Below are 18,601 nucleotides of genomic sequence, written 5' to 3'. Positions count from 1 at the left end.
CAATAGTTTATGCATGTGAAATGTTTATAAAGATAAGCAGCAGAAGACAGTGCACTTGTTATACCACTAGGGGGTAGTATAGCATTAGGAGTAAAAAAATATATATCATTGGCATCAGCATAAACTGCCTTGTTTAAAAATGTTTTGTTTGTAGTACTTGTCATTTGGAATAATGATAACCAGGGAAAGCAATTCAAGACTCCTTTGAAATGCATGCTGCTGTAGAAGTCTACACCCTTATAAATATGTACTGTGGTATACCATGAATGAAGTTTAGCAAATGGCAGGAAAGCACAGGCAATAATAAAAAAAATCAGACAAGCATGGTAAATCATTAGTTAACTATTACAAAGCTGAGATTGAAAATTAATTGATTTATGGTAAATATTTATCAATAATAGGTCCACCAAGGTGAAGCATCTTTTATCAACTTTTTGAAAATTGACAGTTAATATGATTTCATTGTGAGCATAGTGTAGAGAGGCAGACAGTGCACTCGCTGCAACGCTGTCTACTGGAAGACAGTGCAGCGGGATGTGGCTGACCTTTGGCGGTACATAATTCATAACTAAAACATATTTGCTACAGTGAATGCAGCATGTCAACATACAATTAACAACGTAATAACAGTGTAAAACTATACATGTGCCTTTTAGCAAACAACATTATATCTATCTATCTATATATATATCTATATATCTATATATATATATATATATCTATATATATATATATATATATATATATATACACACACATACACATACACATACACACACACTACATACAAATTTTAAACATAAATCTTGTTTCAGTGCGTAGAAGACTAGGGGTTTAATAATTTATTGTGGCAGGTGGTACTCAATTCAGATATATACATACCTTTTTTTTACTGTCTCCCCTGTAGAGCAAGCGAGCGGGGGAGCTTGTTAGTGAACATTTACTTAAGGTAATAATACATTACAATTGGCAATCTAAAATATTGGGAGTTTCTTGAGTCTCATCGGGAGACGGGAGAATCATGCTGGAAATCGGGAGACTTGGGAGGTATGTTAAATTAAGCTATATTCCATTTGGACTTGGAGACACAAGGCTCTGGGCCTCACCTTCAATTTCATTAAAAATCACGCTCCCACTGTGCATCGAAGACCTGGTTTTCTCTATATATCTTTTATGATAAAAGACAGAAGAATCTGCGCCTGATTTGAATTGTAAAAGCTCTGTGTCGTGCTGAATTTTGCACTATTTTGAGACATGCGCGCGTTACTGTGTTTTTTTTTATTTTGTCGGTGTGATTCTATACACGTCTTTAGTGTGACGTCACATCCGCGGCGATTGTTGCTAGGTGGTTCCAAACAGACGAGTCTTTAAATTACAAGTTGTTAGTGTTTTAAAACATCTGTACATTTGTATAGTAAGGGGTCATATTTTAATATAAATCAAAGTATAGGTAGTAAACAGCATGGTGAAGTGTTTTGCGGCAGACTACAACCACCATTCAGAAAGAGAAAACTGAACAAATTCAGCCATCCCAGATTTTATGGTGACCTTAATCATTCAGACACAATTAATATTGTTACTAATTATATATCTAGTTTAAAGTCTGTCAATTTAGCGGGAAAGCCTTTATTATTATTATCATCATTATTATTATTATTATTATTATTATTATTATTATTATTATTATTATTATTATTATTATTATTGCATAAACACAAAAATATAACAAGAATACACAACAAGAGGAATTATTTTATAAAATATCTAAAGAAATGACTCAGTGTTCTCATAATATAGTGCTGCATATCATTCCAAAATAACTTTGTATAAATACATTGATAAAATAAATGAAATCTAGTTTATCTTTCCATATTACAAAACACACAATTGTAATCTATTTTCAGTTTAAATCTAGCCAGGAGATGTTTTACAGGATAAATCCTATGAGCAATCTTAAACCTCTTTAACATTGTTGATGAGACAATACCTATTGGGGACCTTCCAAACTTTCTTCCTATTTAAATGCTCAAATAATGCACGCCAATAAAATCTTGTCGAATGAATCTTACTATCATTACATAAATTCCTAATGACCAGTTAGCAACCACTTCCAAGGAAGTGAGTGTCAGTGACGAAAGCACTAAAGACGCGCATTGAGTACCCTTGTCAAACAAACCACGTGTGATATTGTGATGTTTGCTAGTTCAACTCCCCTGTGTGACGGGAAGTCTGATGCAGGAGGAGGAGTGAACCACGGCGTTTGATCGGGCGATTGAGGAAAGGGAGGAGAAACAGGAGGGGGCTACACAGGCACGCAGGAAACCGATCGTAGAGTAGGCGCCGGTTACACGCGAAGAGACTAGTCCTCTTTACAACAATAGGTTTAACATTATTCACTTAAAACAACAATTTAAATTGACCAGAGTAAAATGGGGAGAGGTCCGTGGAGGAATCATGTGAAATGGATTTGCCTTTTAATAATTTCTATGCAAGCATCCTACCATTGGGTAAGTCATTTTCTACTATAATTCTCAATGAGAATTACACTGTTATTATTATTATTATTATTATTATTATTATTATTATTATTATTATTATTATTATTATTATTATTATTATAATACAGGAATTGTGGACTTTCTTTTTTTTTACAGGACTTGTTTTCGACAAAAATAATTACAGTTTTGGGTTATAATTCACAACAGGGACAAGAATACTGCCAAGGAAGTTTGGTTTGTGTTTTGTATTACTGATCTCAATCTGTTTGTGTAACATCTATATCTGTGTTATTGGTTGCTGCTTTTGCAACGCCACAAACACTCGGTTTGCTGATCTGTCATCATGTGAGAGCTCTATCTAGTTTGTGTGACAAACTCAGTGAAGGTAATGCTGGCTTTGCTTATAAACACTGAGAGGTGTAGCCTATGCACAGTCGAAACGATATTCTGTGTTTTTAGGTTATGATCGAGGATATAAATATTATATAAAACACATCAATAACGCAACCCATTACAGACTTAATTACTAAGCACATGGTTCTATAACTTTTGGCGTTTGAGAGTTTGTCTTCTGTGCTGTCAGTCAGCCATATATAAACCAAGTTGGAAGAATACAAGACCCCCCAAATCGGAGTTCAACTAGCAGAGTGGGATGGATTTCCAAATTTGAGACCGTCTTGAAAAATAAATTCACTGCGATATAATTAAATCAAAAACGTGTTTCAATGTGTATTGTAATTCAAATATATACAACCGTTTGGTTCTGTTGGGCTACATTTCGCAAAGATCTCAAGAGGAAAAAGGTGCGGCCCAGTCAAACTGTATCCCCACACAAACAAGGGTTAGAGTCTTCCTTATTACAAACGAATAAATACGAGAAGAACGGTAGATGATGATTATATTAATCAAATGTTTTGCACAATTTTTAATTGGAGCATTTTTGTTCTCAGCATTAATTTCTGCAAATTAAATACAGGCAATCTGTTGAATGACAGAAATCTACCCAAAATAAGTTTAGTTGTTTTTTTAACTAGTGTACTTTAAGTTAATAAACACGTTTATTTTACATGTACAGTAAGTTATTTCACATTAATGTTAGTCTTGTTTTTTGTATATTCAAATAAACATAATTCTGCTACACTATGGTGTAATATTCTAAGGAAGTAAATCCAATTGACTCCGTTTCCATTATATTTTCCCTTTTGGACCTTACAATTTGTGACTGTAAAGCCCTGCAGATCTTTTAAGTTTCAGAACTTTGAAGTTACAGACTGTCAATCAATGGCATCCATCCACATTTACTGTTAATGTGTCCAGTCAAGGATTATTATGCAAATTGGATCATTCATTCCTGCAGCACAAAGAACAGAACAGACTGACAATTTCTCAAAGGGTTTGCTTGGAATTACCCAAGGGACCTAACAACACCAAATAATTCAGGGATGGAAATAAGACTCCCATTGCATAGCAATTTGACCCATTCCTGGTTTTACTGTGAGTTTATCTAAGTTTGTTCGCTATTCCTATTTAAACTTGTAGTAAACTCTGGAATGGGTGAAACTGCTATGCAGTGGGAGTCTTATTTCAAGCCCTGTAATTCCAAGTGTCCCTCTCTGTGGTACACGTACTTGTGAACTGGACACATTTACACACATGGCAATAACACCCTCAGTAGCACAGTCCAATTAAGCAGAAGAAGGTTGCACCCAGGAAACCTTTGTCATTTGGTCTGAAAGTAGGCAAAAAAACAAAACAAAAAACTGTTCAGTTTCCACAGGTTTCAGTAACGTCTTCTTCTGAAACTCTTTCTGTTCACCCAGCACCCTGGCGTTGTTTACTTTCCTCAGGGCTCCACTCCATTGCAGGTACTTTCCACGGGCACATGACTATAGAGCAGGAGGGAACCTGTGCCACCCTCTATTCAGCTCGTTCAGTGTTTTTTTTGTTTTTTTTTGTTTTACTTTCAACCTTAACAAAAATGTTATCCAAAGTCCTTTTTTGCAATACTACTGAGGCTATTCACACCAATGCAGCTACATATAACTATTTTACAGACTTCAAACTCATTAATACAGTGACAGTATTAATTTCTACCACAGCAGTACGCTCATTTATTATTATTATTATTTATTTCTTAGCAGACGCCCTTATCCAGGGCGACTTACAATCGTAAGCAAATACATTTCAAGTGTCACATTTAGGCTGTAAACATGTCATGTTTGTGATTGTGAATTGAATCGGATTCCTGCCTCCTCCACTGACTATTTCTGAAGTATGTAGTTTCCAGTGAGAGTAACAAATGAGCAATGCTGCATGAAAAATATATTGCACGCCACTGCATTCACTTTTTGCACACACAATATAAGCCATATATAGGATACTGTACATCTTACAGTATCCCAAGATGAAACCAGAACTTATTGGTCAGAGAACCTAGTGATGGAGTGGAAACTGCAGCACACCAGAGAACCTAGCGATGGAGTGGGACGATTGAACTGCAGCACACCAAACAAAGTTCTATTGAGGCTTTTGTTTATTATAAAACAAATGGCAGCTTTGTGTTCCTCCGTTTCTCTCATTTAAATTCTATGGAAGCAGTGTTATTATGTTATCGTTTCAATGCAGCAGATTCCTGGTGATGATGATGGTCAGAATGTAGGGTGGCCGGGTATTAAAGCTGAAATATAAAGAATTAAAAAAGAAAAAAAAAAAATTGTGGCTCAGTCATCGACCCGCTCAAACAAGGTTTAGGGTCTTTCAGGAAGTGTCGGAGGCCACTGGGTTTGCAGATAGGAAGGAACTGTTTATTGTTACAATCCTATAAATAAGAGAAGAACGGTTGATGATTATATTACTCAAATGCTTTGCACAGAGCTTTTTTGTTCTCAACATTGATTGAATGCCAGAAATCTATCCAATACAACATTAGTTGTTTTTAACTAGTGTACAGTAGGTTAATAAACAAGGTGGCTCTTTAAGTTTATCTTGCATACACAGTACAGTATTTCATATTAATGTTAGTTTAGTTTTTTTTTGTATATTCCCAAAGAATTGCTATGTTGGAATACTTGAGAGAAGCTAAAACATTCAATTGTACTCGGTTTCCATCTTATTTTCCCTTCTGCAGCTGTTCGTTGTGATTTTAAAGCCCTGCAAATCTTTGAAGGTCAGACCCAGCATATTTCATATTCACTGATTTGCTGTGGATCCTTCATTGAGTTTTCTCCCTAAAACACTGAGAAGACTGCCACTGGAGCCAAATCTATTCAGAGTATCCATTCAGAAATCCATACAGCCATCTATCCAATCAGAAGTAAATAAAGCAATATAATATATCTTTGTCTTACATTTACATAAAATAACAAATACAATAATATACAGGAATGCTGTATATAAGATGGCTGTCAGTTGGACATGATTTGTAGTACTACTAAAAGAAACTTAGTAAAATGTTTTGATTGTTTGACAAACTCCTTGTCAATGTTTTCAAAGACCTAGTCGAAGCTGTCAAAGAATCTCAGCCAATCAATTTCCAAGTAGAGCAGTCATTATCCAGCAGTGGCGATTCCCTGTGTATTATAATCAACCTTCTTTTTGGTAAACTGCTCTCAGCTTCTGTTCTGGAGCATAATGGACACTGCGCGTCAGACATTAATGCTTAAATAAATGACATCATCCTAGGAGCATTGACCCAGAAAAAAAATGGTCTTGTCCATTTTGGCTTGTATCCAATACATCAGCAGTTCTGTCTTTTTTTTTTTGTTAATATTTTACAATGTTAACCTGTTTCCACCATGGGACACCTAGGATCTGTTTTTGCAAAGTATCAGAAACCCTTTGAAAGTGGAAAATGCAGACCATGAACCTACAGAGACTTGACATAAGTAAATAGATACAATAGGAACCATACATAGCACTGGCAAAATATAAGTGAGTTAATAGTTTGTGGTGCAGCCCTTTTGAGTTATGCAAAGCAGCAACGTACTTCCACATTATGTGGATGAGATCAGCAATCCTGGTCTGTGGGATTGCAGCCCATTCCTGGCACACAGTCTGTATTTGGGTCCCGGGAAGTGGGTTTACTGGCAAGCTTTCGCAGGGATCGGTTGAGGATAGCCCACACATGCTCAATGGGGTTCATGTCCAATAATTAGCCAGGCCATGACAGAGTTGTGATACCATGACTCGCTTTTTATCTTTGCGTTGTACGGGCGGTGTGAGCTAGGGCATCCATAAAAATACTGCCCTCTTTGGACATGTGACCATTTAGTATAGACAGGCAGACGGGAGAATGTTGATGTGTTGGGCAGAAGTTACAGTTCCTTCGCAGACCACCAGCTGTGACTGTCCACTGCCCGTACCACTCAAAGATGGAAAGGCATCAAGGCATCACAACCCTGTCTATTTAATCATAATTATAATTGTAACTTATATCAGTTAGACTGCATTGTTTCGTAAGTGTAAAAGCAGTATTCCAGATAACACTGTTGTTTTTCTATTAATTACATACAGTAGGGTTCAAAGTCAGTGATGCAGAGTGAGGGAGTATTTAACTTTAAATCAAATCTCCAGGTCCAGATTGGATTTTTCATACAGTGCTGGAGTGCAAGGAGACTGGGATGGAAACCAGTGGACCCAAAGAGAGCTTGAAAGTACAAATTAATTTATGCTTCCAGTGAAGTAACATACTGAAGGTCATGTGCTCTGATAAGACTAAAATGGGTTTGTAAAGTAAAGAGCAACACAATCTGCACATTAGGAAATGCCATTTTTAAAGACTCTGGGACACTTCAGTAATAAGGGCTTCTGAGCAATGGAAAGAACTACTGTTAGCTGTCTTTCAGAAATGTTAATACTTTTTTTTTTTTAATAGATGGCAACAATATACAGTGTTTAAGCATGATCATTATAACTGTGGTGTCTGATAAACTGCCGCCCAGGCTTATTTGTATATTTAGGACTAAGAACTGACTGCATTCATTTGCTAAGGCTAACACACAGTGAAAGAGAAGCACTGATGAAAGGCACATGTCTTTGGGTAATCAATCATCTGATTGTCACATGATGTGTGAATCGACTCCTCTTATTTGTTCCTATCTTTTTCTGACCTCTTGTAACCCTTGTTCTAGAATAAAGGGTAACATCACAGCTCTTCCTTAGTTTCCTTCCTTATTTAAGGCATGCTAAGAATAAACTTCAGACGCCTTAGTGTAGGCCGTGTAACCTTAAGTAAACTTTAAACATTCACTTTTTGTCAAAGTAGACATTGTGACCTTACCAGTGTTGGTGAAAATTTCTATCCGTAGTTGTCCAGACGACCACGATTTAAAGAAATAACACAAAAGCACATTGTGAGGGTGTTGAGTGTGTGCTTGATTTAAAAACGTCTTTGAAAACAGTGTCTTTGGTATTAGACAAATGTTGTGAATAAAATAGCACAATGTAGTGAAATATACATGCAGGGCTGTAGCTGGGGGAGAAATATGACTAATATTTTTTAAAATACAAGAAAAAAAAACAGGCAAAAAACTGGAACATCTAGAACATCAACACTGTGATTTTGTGACCTTGAAAAGGAAATGAAAAAAATGACCCAATCTTCTGCTTTATAATTCCACCCCCCCTGCCCCCCAAGCTACATGAAGGGCATATGCAGCATTGCTTAATATGTTCTTGCTAAAATGAGCTGGCGTTAACACTGTGTTAGATCCCAGTCAAGGTTTTGCCATTGGCAAATAAGCAAATAGACTGTTACAAAATATGGTTTGAACTGTGTGTTTGTCTGAGTTTCCTTTGTGTCCAGCAGCAATGCTAACTCTCAGTAAATCAAGTAAAAGACTTATGGCACTCACGACTACCTACATTTATGATATTTTGATAATGCTTGTTAATCATTGGTCCAGCCTTTGCATTGCACACATTCTGTTCTAGTACTAGCTATTGCTTCTCATGCTACAGGCTAACCCTCACAAAAAACTGTAACTGGTTTGTGTCTGTTTTTGATCTGACTGTTGGACTTCAGAAGGGACTGGGGATGGAATTTCATATTGTTGTATGATAAACTAAACTGTTTAATGGGTGTAGTTTAATGCTTTACAGAAACACAACAAGTTAAGGAAGCATATTGATGTTTGTGAAGGCACCATGTATTTGCATGTCAACCTTCTGTGCCTTTGGCTCAAGGTCTCGCCTCTCCTAATGTGGACTGCTGGGATGGCTTACAAAGAAAAGGCTGTAACTATGTGAATTTCCCCCAGAAATAAAATGGTGCCTTTTAAAAAGACAATGCCTTGAGAGATGATGTTGCAAGTTAAAAAGAGGTGGTTTAAAATCATTTCACTCAATGCTTTAACAAATGTATTATTGGAATGATGTAAATGTGCCTGTGTGCCTGTGCGCAGCAGGAGCACATGGATTGCATTAATAACGGGGCTCCGTGTAGATGAATACAATACGAAAGAACGCCCAGACTACCTCCTAGAAATACACAAGTACTGTACACTACATATTGTAATCCACCAGGCTTGAATCCAAAACACAGAGCTTTCTGTTTGCTTTTCATTATTTCCCCATTCTTTGGAGAATGTTTTGCACTGTATAGTAGTGAGTTTTCTTGTCGTTCCTGAACTGTATCCCCATGTCTCATTTCAGGTCCAGGCTCAGCATTGCGTGTGGTATGGAGAGTGCCAGACAGTCCCAAATACAGAGGAGAAGAAGTTTAACTGCAACTACACAGGGCCACCTCAGCCCTTGGTCCAGGAGGGTTATGAACTGGTGCAGGTAAGGAACTTTAGACATCCCCGCCTAACCCAAACCACAGAAGTGCTAAAACACACACACAAATGCACACACACACACGTGTAAGAAGTAGTGTGACGCTGTTAAGCATCTACATGAAGGCAGCATACAGTGTGTTCTCTTTAACCCTTTGCTACCTCAACTGCTTATGCTGTATCTCATTCACCATTTCAGATGGTGACGACTTTGGTTTTGCTCACAGAAAAAAAAAAAAAAACATTTTTAGTTTTAACAAGTTGAAAAATTCTGTTTTTACCTGCCACACAGTGTCTTAATACTACTGGACAGAGAACATTGTCATTTTCAGATTTGCAGTCTTGACACATTGGAGGATACAGACTTTTTTTCTTCTTCTGCAAACTAAACAATACTTTTTTATTTGTTACTGACTTGCGTCTTTATTTAATGCTTTGTATGCATGCATGCATGTACAAATCAGAAACATTTCTTTTTTTTTAAATGAGAATGATCTCACATTTTGTATTGCTGCAGTAAAACATTTCTTCTAAAGTTCTTTGTGTAATTTGCCTTGCATGTGGGACAACACCTCGTTCTTGCATGTGATTGTCGTCTTTGCTTTAGGCTACTGAATTGTGCATGCCGAGTAATGTTTCTTGCACACTTGTGCACAAGGAAGTCGAATGGAGCAAGAATGCGCTGCAGTGAAACACGCACCTACTGCTACTGAAGAATCTTAAGACCCCTTATTATCTATAGTAGTGTACATCCTTTATAGTGATTCAAACACAAAACTATACAATGGACACATGTTTTTTATAAGGTATGAAAAATCACTTGACAATAACATGACTGAAACCTTAATTCATTAGAATGCATTATGTTTTTGTATTTCTTGTAGGAACTGTGCCCAGATTTTTTGAATGGCACTGGCAATGTTAGTCTCTGTTGTGATGTTCAACAACTTAAGACCCTCAAAGGAAATCTTCAGCTTCCTCTCCAGTTTCTCTCCAGGTACCGTCACCCCAAAGGGAAGATAATGGGGGGTGATGCATATATTGCATTCCAGTTTAAAGCTGACTATACCCTCACCATACTTTCATTGATCATCTGATGGCAGAACCACTGTGGTCACAGGCTTGTGTACAAAAGTCAGCATTGATAATGTTGCATTACTAGGTGAATGAGCCTTATTAAACCTGAAAACAAGATACATGACTTTAACCCCTCATGCAAGCTCTGGTGGTAAAAGTAACTGGTAATAATGGTTGCCCTCACACTGATGATAATAGCAATTTATTGTGGAAACTATTCTGAATCTTTGTTTCTTTCTCCTTGTCAGGTGTCCATCTTGCTTCTATAACTTAATGAACCTGTTCTGTGAGTTAACATGCAGTCCTCGTCAGAGTGATTTTGTTAATGCCACAGATTTTGAGCCCTACGTGGATCCTGTCACAAAAGAAAACAAAACCAGTGTCACTGCAGTACAGTATTACATTGGAAGCACATTTACAAATGGTGAGGAAACTAAGAAAAAAAAAATAAATCACGGTTCTTTGGCATAATAGTCTGAAATACCAGTCTGGAGTGTATGAAATACCAGTCTGGAGTGTCTGAAATACCAGTCTGGAGTGTCTGAAATACCAGTCTGGAGTGTATGAATAACTGTTGCAGAGTATTAGGCAAGAAGTCATGGTTTTGTCTTTTGATAACCTGTCACCTCTGACGAATAATTTACACTAGTTTAAACGTAATGAGCAAAGTGAAGGATTTCTTGATGACTGCTCCGTACACCTTGTATTTAGCCATGGCCTTAGTCACTAGTTATGAACTCACTAAGAGTGAAAAGGCCAACTGCATGCCTCTGTCTTCCTAGAGAGACTTTTTTTTATGTAGTGTAGGCGTGTTAATACTAAAAGTGTTTGTAAAGTGAAGGAACACGCTTCAGCAATTAGAATTTGGGATTTATCTCTTGAGTTTTTAATGTGGTGATTCTGAATAGATTCTCATAAAAATGCGGTTTATATATTTTTTAACTTTTGAAGTTGTAACCGTGTTGTTTTTCCAACTTATAACCTAACTACTATATACATCTTTGAAACTTTGAGATGCAAACTTTTTTTCAATTGCTGATTGTTATAACAAAGCATTCCCCCAAAGCACCCACTGGCTAGTAAAATTTATCTATTTGTGAGAGCATATTGGGTTCGATTTGCCATGTTGGTCACACACCCTTTTAGTTTTTAAAACCTGGTTTCTTAATGCATTTTCTCTTGCTCTTTGCTAGCTATGTATAATGCCTGCAAAGACGTTGAGGCTCCTTCTAGTAATGACAAAGCATTGGGGCTGTTGTGTGGGAAAGATGCCAAAGACTGCAATGCCACTAACTGGATCCAGTACCTGTTCAGCGTAACAAATTCACAGACGCCATTTCCAATCAATCCCATCTTTTCAGGTAAGAAATCTGATTAAGTTAAAAATATATACAATTGTAGTCAAAAGTTTACATACCTCAATGGAAATTTATAATTTCTAGAAATTTCGCTAAAACAAATGACTATAGGAAGTTAGGAACAATCTTTTGTAGCAGAAGTTTTGCTTTTATGGATGAGGGAAAAAAAGTTTCAAGAAATAACTGTCTACAATTATTTATTTCAGCAATTTTTTTGCAAAACTCAAAAAATGCTAATTCAAAAGTATTCATACCCTGACAAGGAACATTTAAATTTAAATAGCTTAAAATAGCTAGTTGAGGCACCTTTAGCAATAATAACCTCTTTTAAAGCTGTGGTGTTCTTTGTAGATCTCCCAGTTGAAGGAATGAGTCCAATGCTAATTGAAGCTGGGGTTTTCTTTGCAGATCTCCCAGTTGAAGGAATGAGTCCAATGCTAATTGAAGCTGGGGTTTTCTTTGTAGATCTCCCAGTTGAAGGAATGAGTCCAATGCTAATTGAAGCTGGGGTTTTCTTTGCAGATCTCCCAGTTGAAGGAATGAGTCCAATGCTAATTGAAGCTGGGGTTTTCTTTGCAGATCTCCCAGTTGAAGGAATGAGTCCAATGCTAATTGAAGCTGGGGTTTTCTTTGCAGATCTCCCAGTTGAAGGAATTAATCCAATGCTAATTGAAGCTGGGGTTTTCTTTGCAGATCTCCCAGTTGAAGGAATGAGTCCTATGAACGATGCTACAAAAGGCTGTAATGAATCCGCGGACGGCAGTTCTGGGCCCTGCAGCTGCCAAGACTGTTCTCTTGTTTGTGGACCCAAGCCTCAACCGCCTCCTCCCCCAACACCATGGACAATATTTGGCTTGGATGCCATGGTGGTGATCATGTGGATCTCCTACATGGTGTTTCTCCTGATTTTCATCGGCGCAGTCCTGGGAGCTTGGTGTTACAGGCAAGTATGGTTTTTCATTCTTGTTCATCTTCGTACTGTTTCGGAGGTTGAGTTTTCCAGCATGAGAGGAGATTAAAAGCAGTGAACAAGCATAATCTCAGACCATAAAATCGGCAGTTTATTGGATTATACCCAATTGCAATTCTAAAGGTCTATAGGAGGCAGCTGTGGTGTTAGCCATGTAGAGTCTGACAGACTGACAAGACAGATATGGATTTTGAATGGGGACACTAAACAAATAATGATTACTACTTAATACCTTTTAAAATGATTGCAACTGACAAAATAAATCCTAAAATCATACCTGTTGCACACATACATCTGTTATATAGTGTCAAGTGCAATTTTAAAGAATTGAGAGACACACTTATTTTAATAATTTTAAAACATGATATACTGTACAATAAAACACTTCATTAAAATCTCAGTTTGCAAGACAGGCTTTCACTTAGTGTTTCATTTGCTTGGTCGGTTCACCTGGAAGGCGATTTGTCCCCTTCCTCTCAGTGGCTTCTTTTCTGTCATTAACCAGCCAGCTGCTTCCTCTATTGGCTGACATGCTTTAACCCAGTAACATCCGTTGATCCAGAAGAGGTGAAATGACCCAGAAAGTGCAAGTGTAACAAATACCCTGAGAATAAGGCATATACACTGAGAACTTTCTTTAGCCTAGTGTAGTACCAGATAGCATGTTTTAAAAGCAAAATACATTTGGTATAACGTGTTTCTTTCAAAAGTGCACATTTGAGGATTTAGCTATTGACATGCAAAAGAGGTAAGACTAGAAATATTTTGTTAGCTACAATTACTTTAATATGAAACCTTGAACTAGCATACATCTTTCAGGCAAGATTTATTTCTTATTTTTGGGGGGAGAATTTAAAATTAATTAATTAATTAATAATAAAAATAATAATAATTAATGAAATATGGCAACACATTCATGTATGTGTTTCTGAGATTTACAAAGTAAGGCCACAGTGATACCTAGCTTGTGCATTTTGGGTGTAACATCTTGTGGGATGCTGTTTAATAGAAGTGATATTGTCTTAAGCTATTTTTCTTTTGATACTAAAAAAGTGAATCCTTAAATACTGGAAAGGAGAGAAATGTCCAACTTTCACAGAATGGAAACATCTAATTCTGTATGTATTACAGCTGGAGAGGCTCAAACAGACAGATAAAGGAACATTTTAAATGAATTACAAAAATAGATCTACTGTATGATCTAATACAGTCGGCTTACTACAGTGAATTAACAAATGTTAAACCATTTTTTAATCATGCTATTCCCATTCTGTAATAATTCTCACTGAAGCTAATGCTATGTTGGTTTATATTTGTTATATATTTGAGAATATGCTTGTATTATAAGATTTTATGTATATTACTTAAAAATGTATTAAATTTTGATAAATTAAAAAAAGACAACCAATTAATTGGCCTTTCATCTATTCACCAGTTCTTGCTTTTAATTTGGTATTATAAATGTATATTTGCCTTCTCTTGCAGAAAAAGATTAATCATGTCGGAGTACGGACCTATTCTCGACAACAATTCTCTTAATTCAGTCAACAGAGACCGTGAACATCAAGGTGGGCAACCCTTTTTGTCTGTGATAATGAGATGCTGCAGTCATGTCTTGTTTTTAGAAATAAATGTATCCTGTAAAACCTGAAGTAAACCAGACAATCGAATTGTAAAGTTATTAGAAAGTTGGTGTAGCAGGCTAGTTTATATTAGCTTTACTGTCTTTCAACCCTGTGGGCAAAATGAGGTTAGCAAGTCTCAAAAGAGCCAACAATGTATGTATTGGTCCACATCAAAAAAACAGCACACAATCCTGCACAATTGCCAATGTCTGCTTGCCAGTCGGTTAGCACTGAGAGGCCAGGATTCCGGTCAGGATTGAAGTACATTTGCAGAGCTACGAGGAGAAGTCCTCTTGGCATCTTCCTTACTGTAACCAGTTACTGTAGTGTGTGTGTGTTCCCAGATTCATTCTCCCTGGTGGATGTCTATCTTTTTCACAGGTCAGACCTCGTGCTGTGAAACCATCGGTGAGAGATTTGAGAACTTCTTACGGCTCATCTTTACCAACTGGGGGTCCTTCTGCGTCCGGCACCCATTGCCTGTCGTACTGTGCACGCTGATCTTCATTGCCATCTGTTCTTCTGGCCTGGTTTATATGAAGATAACCACCAACCCCGTGGATATCTGGTCATCTCCCAACAGCCAAGCACGCAAAGAAAAAGACTACTTTGACTCGCACTTTGGGCCCTTCTTCCGCACAGAGCAGCTCATTATTACTGCCCCACAAAGCAAAGTTACAATATACTCGCCCTACTTTGGAGGATCAGATGTACCATTTGGCCCTCCATTGGACATAAGTATCCTGCACCAGGTAATTAACAATGGTGGTTTGTAGACCAAAAAAGAGGTGGAAACCTGTAAAAACCCTATGTTGTGTCCAGACCCCTTTTTTAATGCATTAAAAGCATTTCTCACAGTAAAAGCATCTGTGGATGTCATTTTGATGTGCTGATTGGTTTGTGCAGCTGTTCTGAGGTGATGTCGTGAATTGTTTATCATCAATGGGAGGCATGTGACGTCTTACCTTAAAGTTGTCACATGACAAGTGCTGTGTAAATACGAAGACTGTAAACTTGGGTCATACAGACTTAGATGTTTACCGAATGTAACATTTCATTAGTGTGCAAGAAAAAACATAACTTGGGAAACTTGTATGATAAGCACAAGAAGCAGGGCTTTCACTTTTGCAAGTATGTGTATATGAGTAAAAGAAAAAGCAATACTATTTTCTTTTTTATGTTTTGTATTTATGGATGGAGAACACATTTCTTTAAATGTGTACACTAACTGCAGTAAACTAAACAGTACCATTTACACAGAGACTCATTTATTGTGCCAAATTCACAATCTAGTACAATCGAGGGCCCACAATATAGAAATGATGTAATCACAGGGTAAACCTTCCACACTGTAATTCTGTGTCTGGGCCTTGTTTCAGGTGCTGGACCTTCAGGATGACATTGAGAAGATAGAAGCCACATATGAGAATGAGACTGTTATGTTGAGTGATATCTGCCTGGCACCTCTTGCCCCCTATAACAATAACTGCACTATTATGAGTGTCCTGAACTACTTCCAGAACAGCCACTCTGTTTTGGATCACAGTGTTGGGGATGGCTTTTGGGTCTTTGCCGATTACCATACCCACTTCCTCTACTGTGTCAAGTAGGTTGATCAGATATAAAGTTCTAATTATGTGTGTTAGCTTTCTTAGTGCACCAGCATAGATTTTCATTGATTTGATACAGTAAATGCACAGTGTCATTTTCTCAGGTTCATATTTTTTATAAAGCTAGTTGAAATTAACCATGTTTATAATAAGAAATAAGCTCTATATGAAAGTGTTTTTTTTCTTACTGGGTTTTGTTTTCAGGGCTCCTGCTTCTCTAAATGATACTAGTATGCTCCATGACCCTTGCTTGGGTACCTATGGTGGGCCAATCTTCCCTTGGGTGGTTCTGGGAGGCTATGACAGTAAGTTTAATGTTTACAGTCTTTCTGGTTGTATCTGGACTAAATATAAGGAGCTCTGATTTCAAAGCAGGTAGGATTGGGTAGGAACTTATTCCTTTTAAAATAATTAAGACCTTATTACCTGAAATCAGTTGTGCCCAGCATGAGGCCCAATATTCATGTTTGTTTCATGCAAAAGTATTTCTGAAGTAAAAATGGCATCTACTGTAAAAACCTTTTGTATAAGTCCTAAAAATGAAGGAGTGGTTTATACACCGGTGTGACCTATAGGCTTTTTCCTGAAATTATTGTCTCAAAAAGAGGGGGCCGACTTATACACTGGTTTTTACAGTAATTGGTGACGAGTAGATAAAGATGATAGCTCATCAGTATACTGTAGTCACATGATCATTTTCTCAACAGTGTTTCTTTCATAAGTACTTCCTTAACAGAAGGAAGTATGATAGGGAAATTTACAATTGATCAATCGCTAATTGGGTACAAAATTAAGTCTACAGATGAAACAAACGTTTAATATTGGACCGTCTGCTGGGCAGAAACTGATGTTCTGGTTTGATTACTTTTATTAGGCACAAATCCTTTAACACAGTGTATGGGAGATGCTAATTGAATAAGTAGGGTGAGGTAGAAGCTCATACTCTAACAGTCTCCGTTTCTATCATTCCGGCATCTTTAGTTTTGTAATTGTAGTTGAACCTTTGCACATCTGTGTAATTGCAGTTACAATATAATTGACATTTCAATTACACCTTTCCAAGCTTAATCATTCACAGTTCCATGTTGTGTTTTGCATAGAGCAAACATTCTTCTCGTATTTTCAACCACTTTTAGTGACCCCATTTGTTTGGAAAAACGTTATAATGTATGTTTCTGTATTTGTACCTGTGATTACTGCTTGGTAGAATAAACAGAGCAAACATGTTAATGTGTGGAGCTATTTGTTACTTTTTAGAGATATTTCGGATGAGACGTAAAACAGAGGTCCTATTGTAAGTGACTGCAGCAGTTGTTGATGATTCATAGTTCACCCCCTAGTCCTCCTGTAAGTCACTTTGGATAGAAGCGCCTGCTAAATGGCTAATTAATAATAATAATAATAATAATAATAATAATAATTGCAATTACTGCAGCATATTTGTAACTACTTGTAATTGAACAAAATAGCATGTAATTGAAATGTCAGCAAACAATTATGCTGTAATTGTAATTCTAATTGAGCCAGGTCTTTCACTGTTGCTAAATTCCTAGTAGATTTTCCTAGTCGTACATTAAATGTTTTAAACGAAGCAACCGACTAATTCTTGATTTCAATGTTGCAGGTGACAATTACAACAATGCTACAGCTCTGGTGATCACCTTCCCTGTGAACAACTACCACAATAACACAGAGAAACTGAACAAAGCCCTGGCCTGGGAGAAAGAGTATGTTTTCTTTAAGAAATACAACTGGGACGCCTGGAGAAATGTGAAAACATGTTTTAGGACCCCTTTCACAGTTCAGGATATTCAGGCTTATATTTTAGTCTTATATGTCAAAGAATTAAAGCTGTGATATAATGAAAACAAATCCTATCCTGTTACTGATTCAGTGTTTGACCATGGGCCTTCACTTTACCCCACAACATAAGAACAGTTATGAACAACCTTTCGGCCCATCTAAGCGTGTCCGGTTCCTGGTAGCTGATTGATCTCAGTCAAGTTGGGTCTTAAAAGTTTCAAGTGTTTCTGCCTCAACAGCATGACTATGTAGCCCATTCCATACACTCTGCACGCTCTGTGTGAAGAAGTGTCTCCTTCCCTCTGTCTTATCTCCACTTCATTTTGAACGGTGTCCTGTGGTCCACTAGAATAAAGACAGGAGGGAGGGAAACTAAACAATAAATAAATAATACTTAAAAAAGGATTCACTACATACTGCCAATGAGAATATCCAACTAACCTCCTCCTACATTGTTTTGTCAGGTTTGTCAAATTTGTGAAGAATTACAGTAATCCCAACCTGACCATTTCTTTCAATTCTGAGAGGAGTATTGAAGATGAAATAAACCGTGAAAGCAGCAGTGATGTCAGCACCATTGTCATCAGCTACGCCATTATGTTTGCCTACATATCCATTGCCCTGGGACACATCAAGAGCTGTCACAGACTGCTGGTGCGTGAGGCCTATTTATTTATGTTCAGTTGTGTTCATCTGTGAGTAAGCTTCATACTGGAGCAGACGCTTCTCTAATCCTCAGGTTTTATTCAAGCATTTGTAACGTAAAGGTTTCTTGCTGATGCCTCTCATGCTGAAAGCATGCTACTTGAGCATGCAGTTAAAGTTAGTGAGAAGTACTTAGTACAGAGAGGTGCATGTTTTAATGTAGTTGCTGCATTTCAGAATGT

General features: G+C 37.2%; 1 protein-coding gene across 1 annotated transcript in view; it reads left to right on the top strand.

Annotated features, from left to right (window-relative positions):
* Positions 1 to 2,117: 2,117 nt before the first annotated feature.
* The window catches only part of LOC117400156 (NPC intracellular cholesterol transporter 1-like), a 29,896-nt gene continuing 13,412 nt past the window's right edge, over positions 2,118 to 18,601 (top strand). The window contains exons 1-12 of the mRNA XM_033999614.3: positions 2,118 to 2,507; positions 9,150 to 9,278; positions 10,156 to 10,268; positions 10,597 to 10,772; positions 11,542 to 11,709; positions 12,400 to 12,649; positions 14,162 to 14,244; positions 14,683 to 15,053; positions 15,681 to 15,907; positions 16,116 to 16,216; positions 17,536 to 17,638; positions 18,179 to 18,368. Coding sequence (XP_033855505.3) covers positions 2,430 to 2,507; positions 9,150 to 9,278; positions 10,156 to 10,268; positions 10,597 to 10,772; positions 11,542 to 11,709; positions 12,400 to 12,649; positions 14,162 to 14,244; positions 14,683 to 15,053; positions 15,681 to 15,907; positions 16,116 to 16,216; positions 17,536 to 17,638; positions 18,179 to 18,368 — 1,989 coding nt within the window. The 5' untranslated portion in view covers positions 2,118 to 2,429. The remainder of the gene's footprint in view (positions 2,508 to 9,149; positions 9,279 to 10,155; positions 10,269 to 10,596; positions 10,773 to 11,541; positions 11,710 to 12,399; positions 12,650 to 14,161; positions 14,245 to 14,682; positions 15,054 to 15,680; positions 15,908 to 16,115; positions 16,217 to 17,535; positions 17,639 to 18,178; positions 18,369 to 18,601) is intronic.

Source organism: Acipenser ruthenus, chromosome 4 (genome assembly GCF_902713425.1).
Source record: "Acipenser ruthenus chromosome 4, fAciRut3.2 maternal haplotype, whole genome shotgun sequence".
In the NCBI taxonomy this organism is placed as follows: Eukaryota; Metazoa; Chordata; class Actinopteri; order Acipenseriformes; family Acipenseridae; genus Acipenser; species Acipenser ruthenus.
Note: the sequence above shows the minus strand (reverse complement) of the source record. Positions and strands in the feature narration are given on the sequence as shown.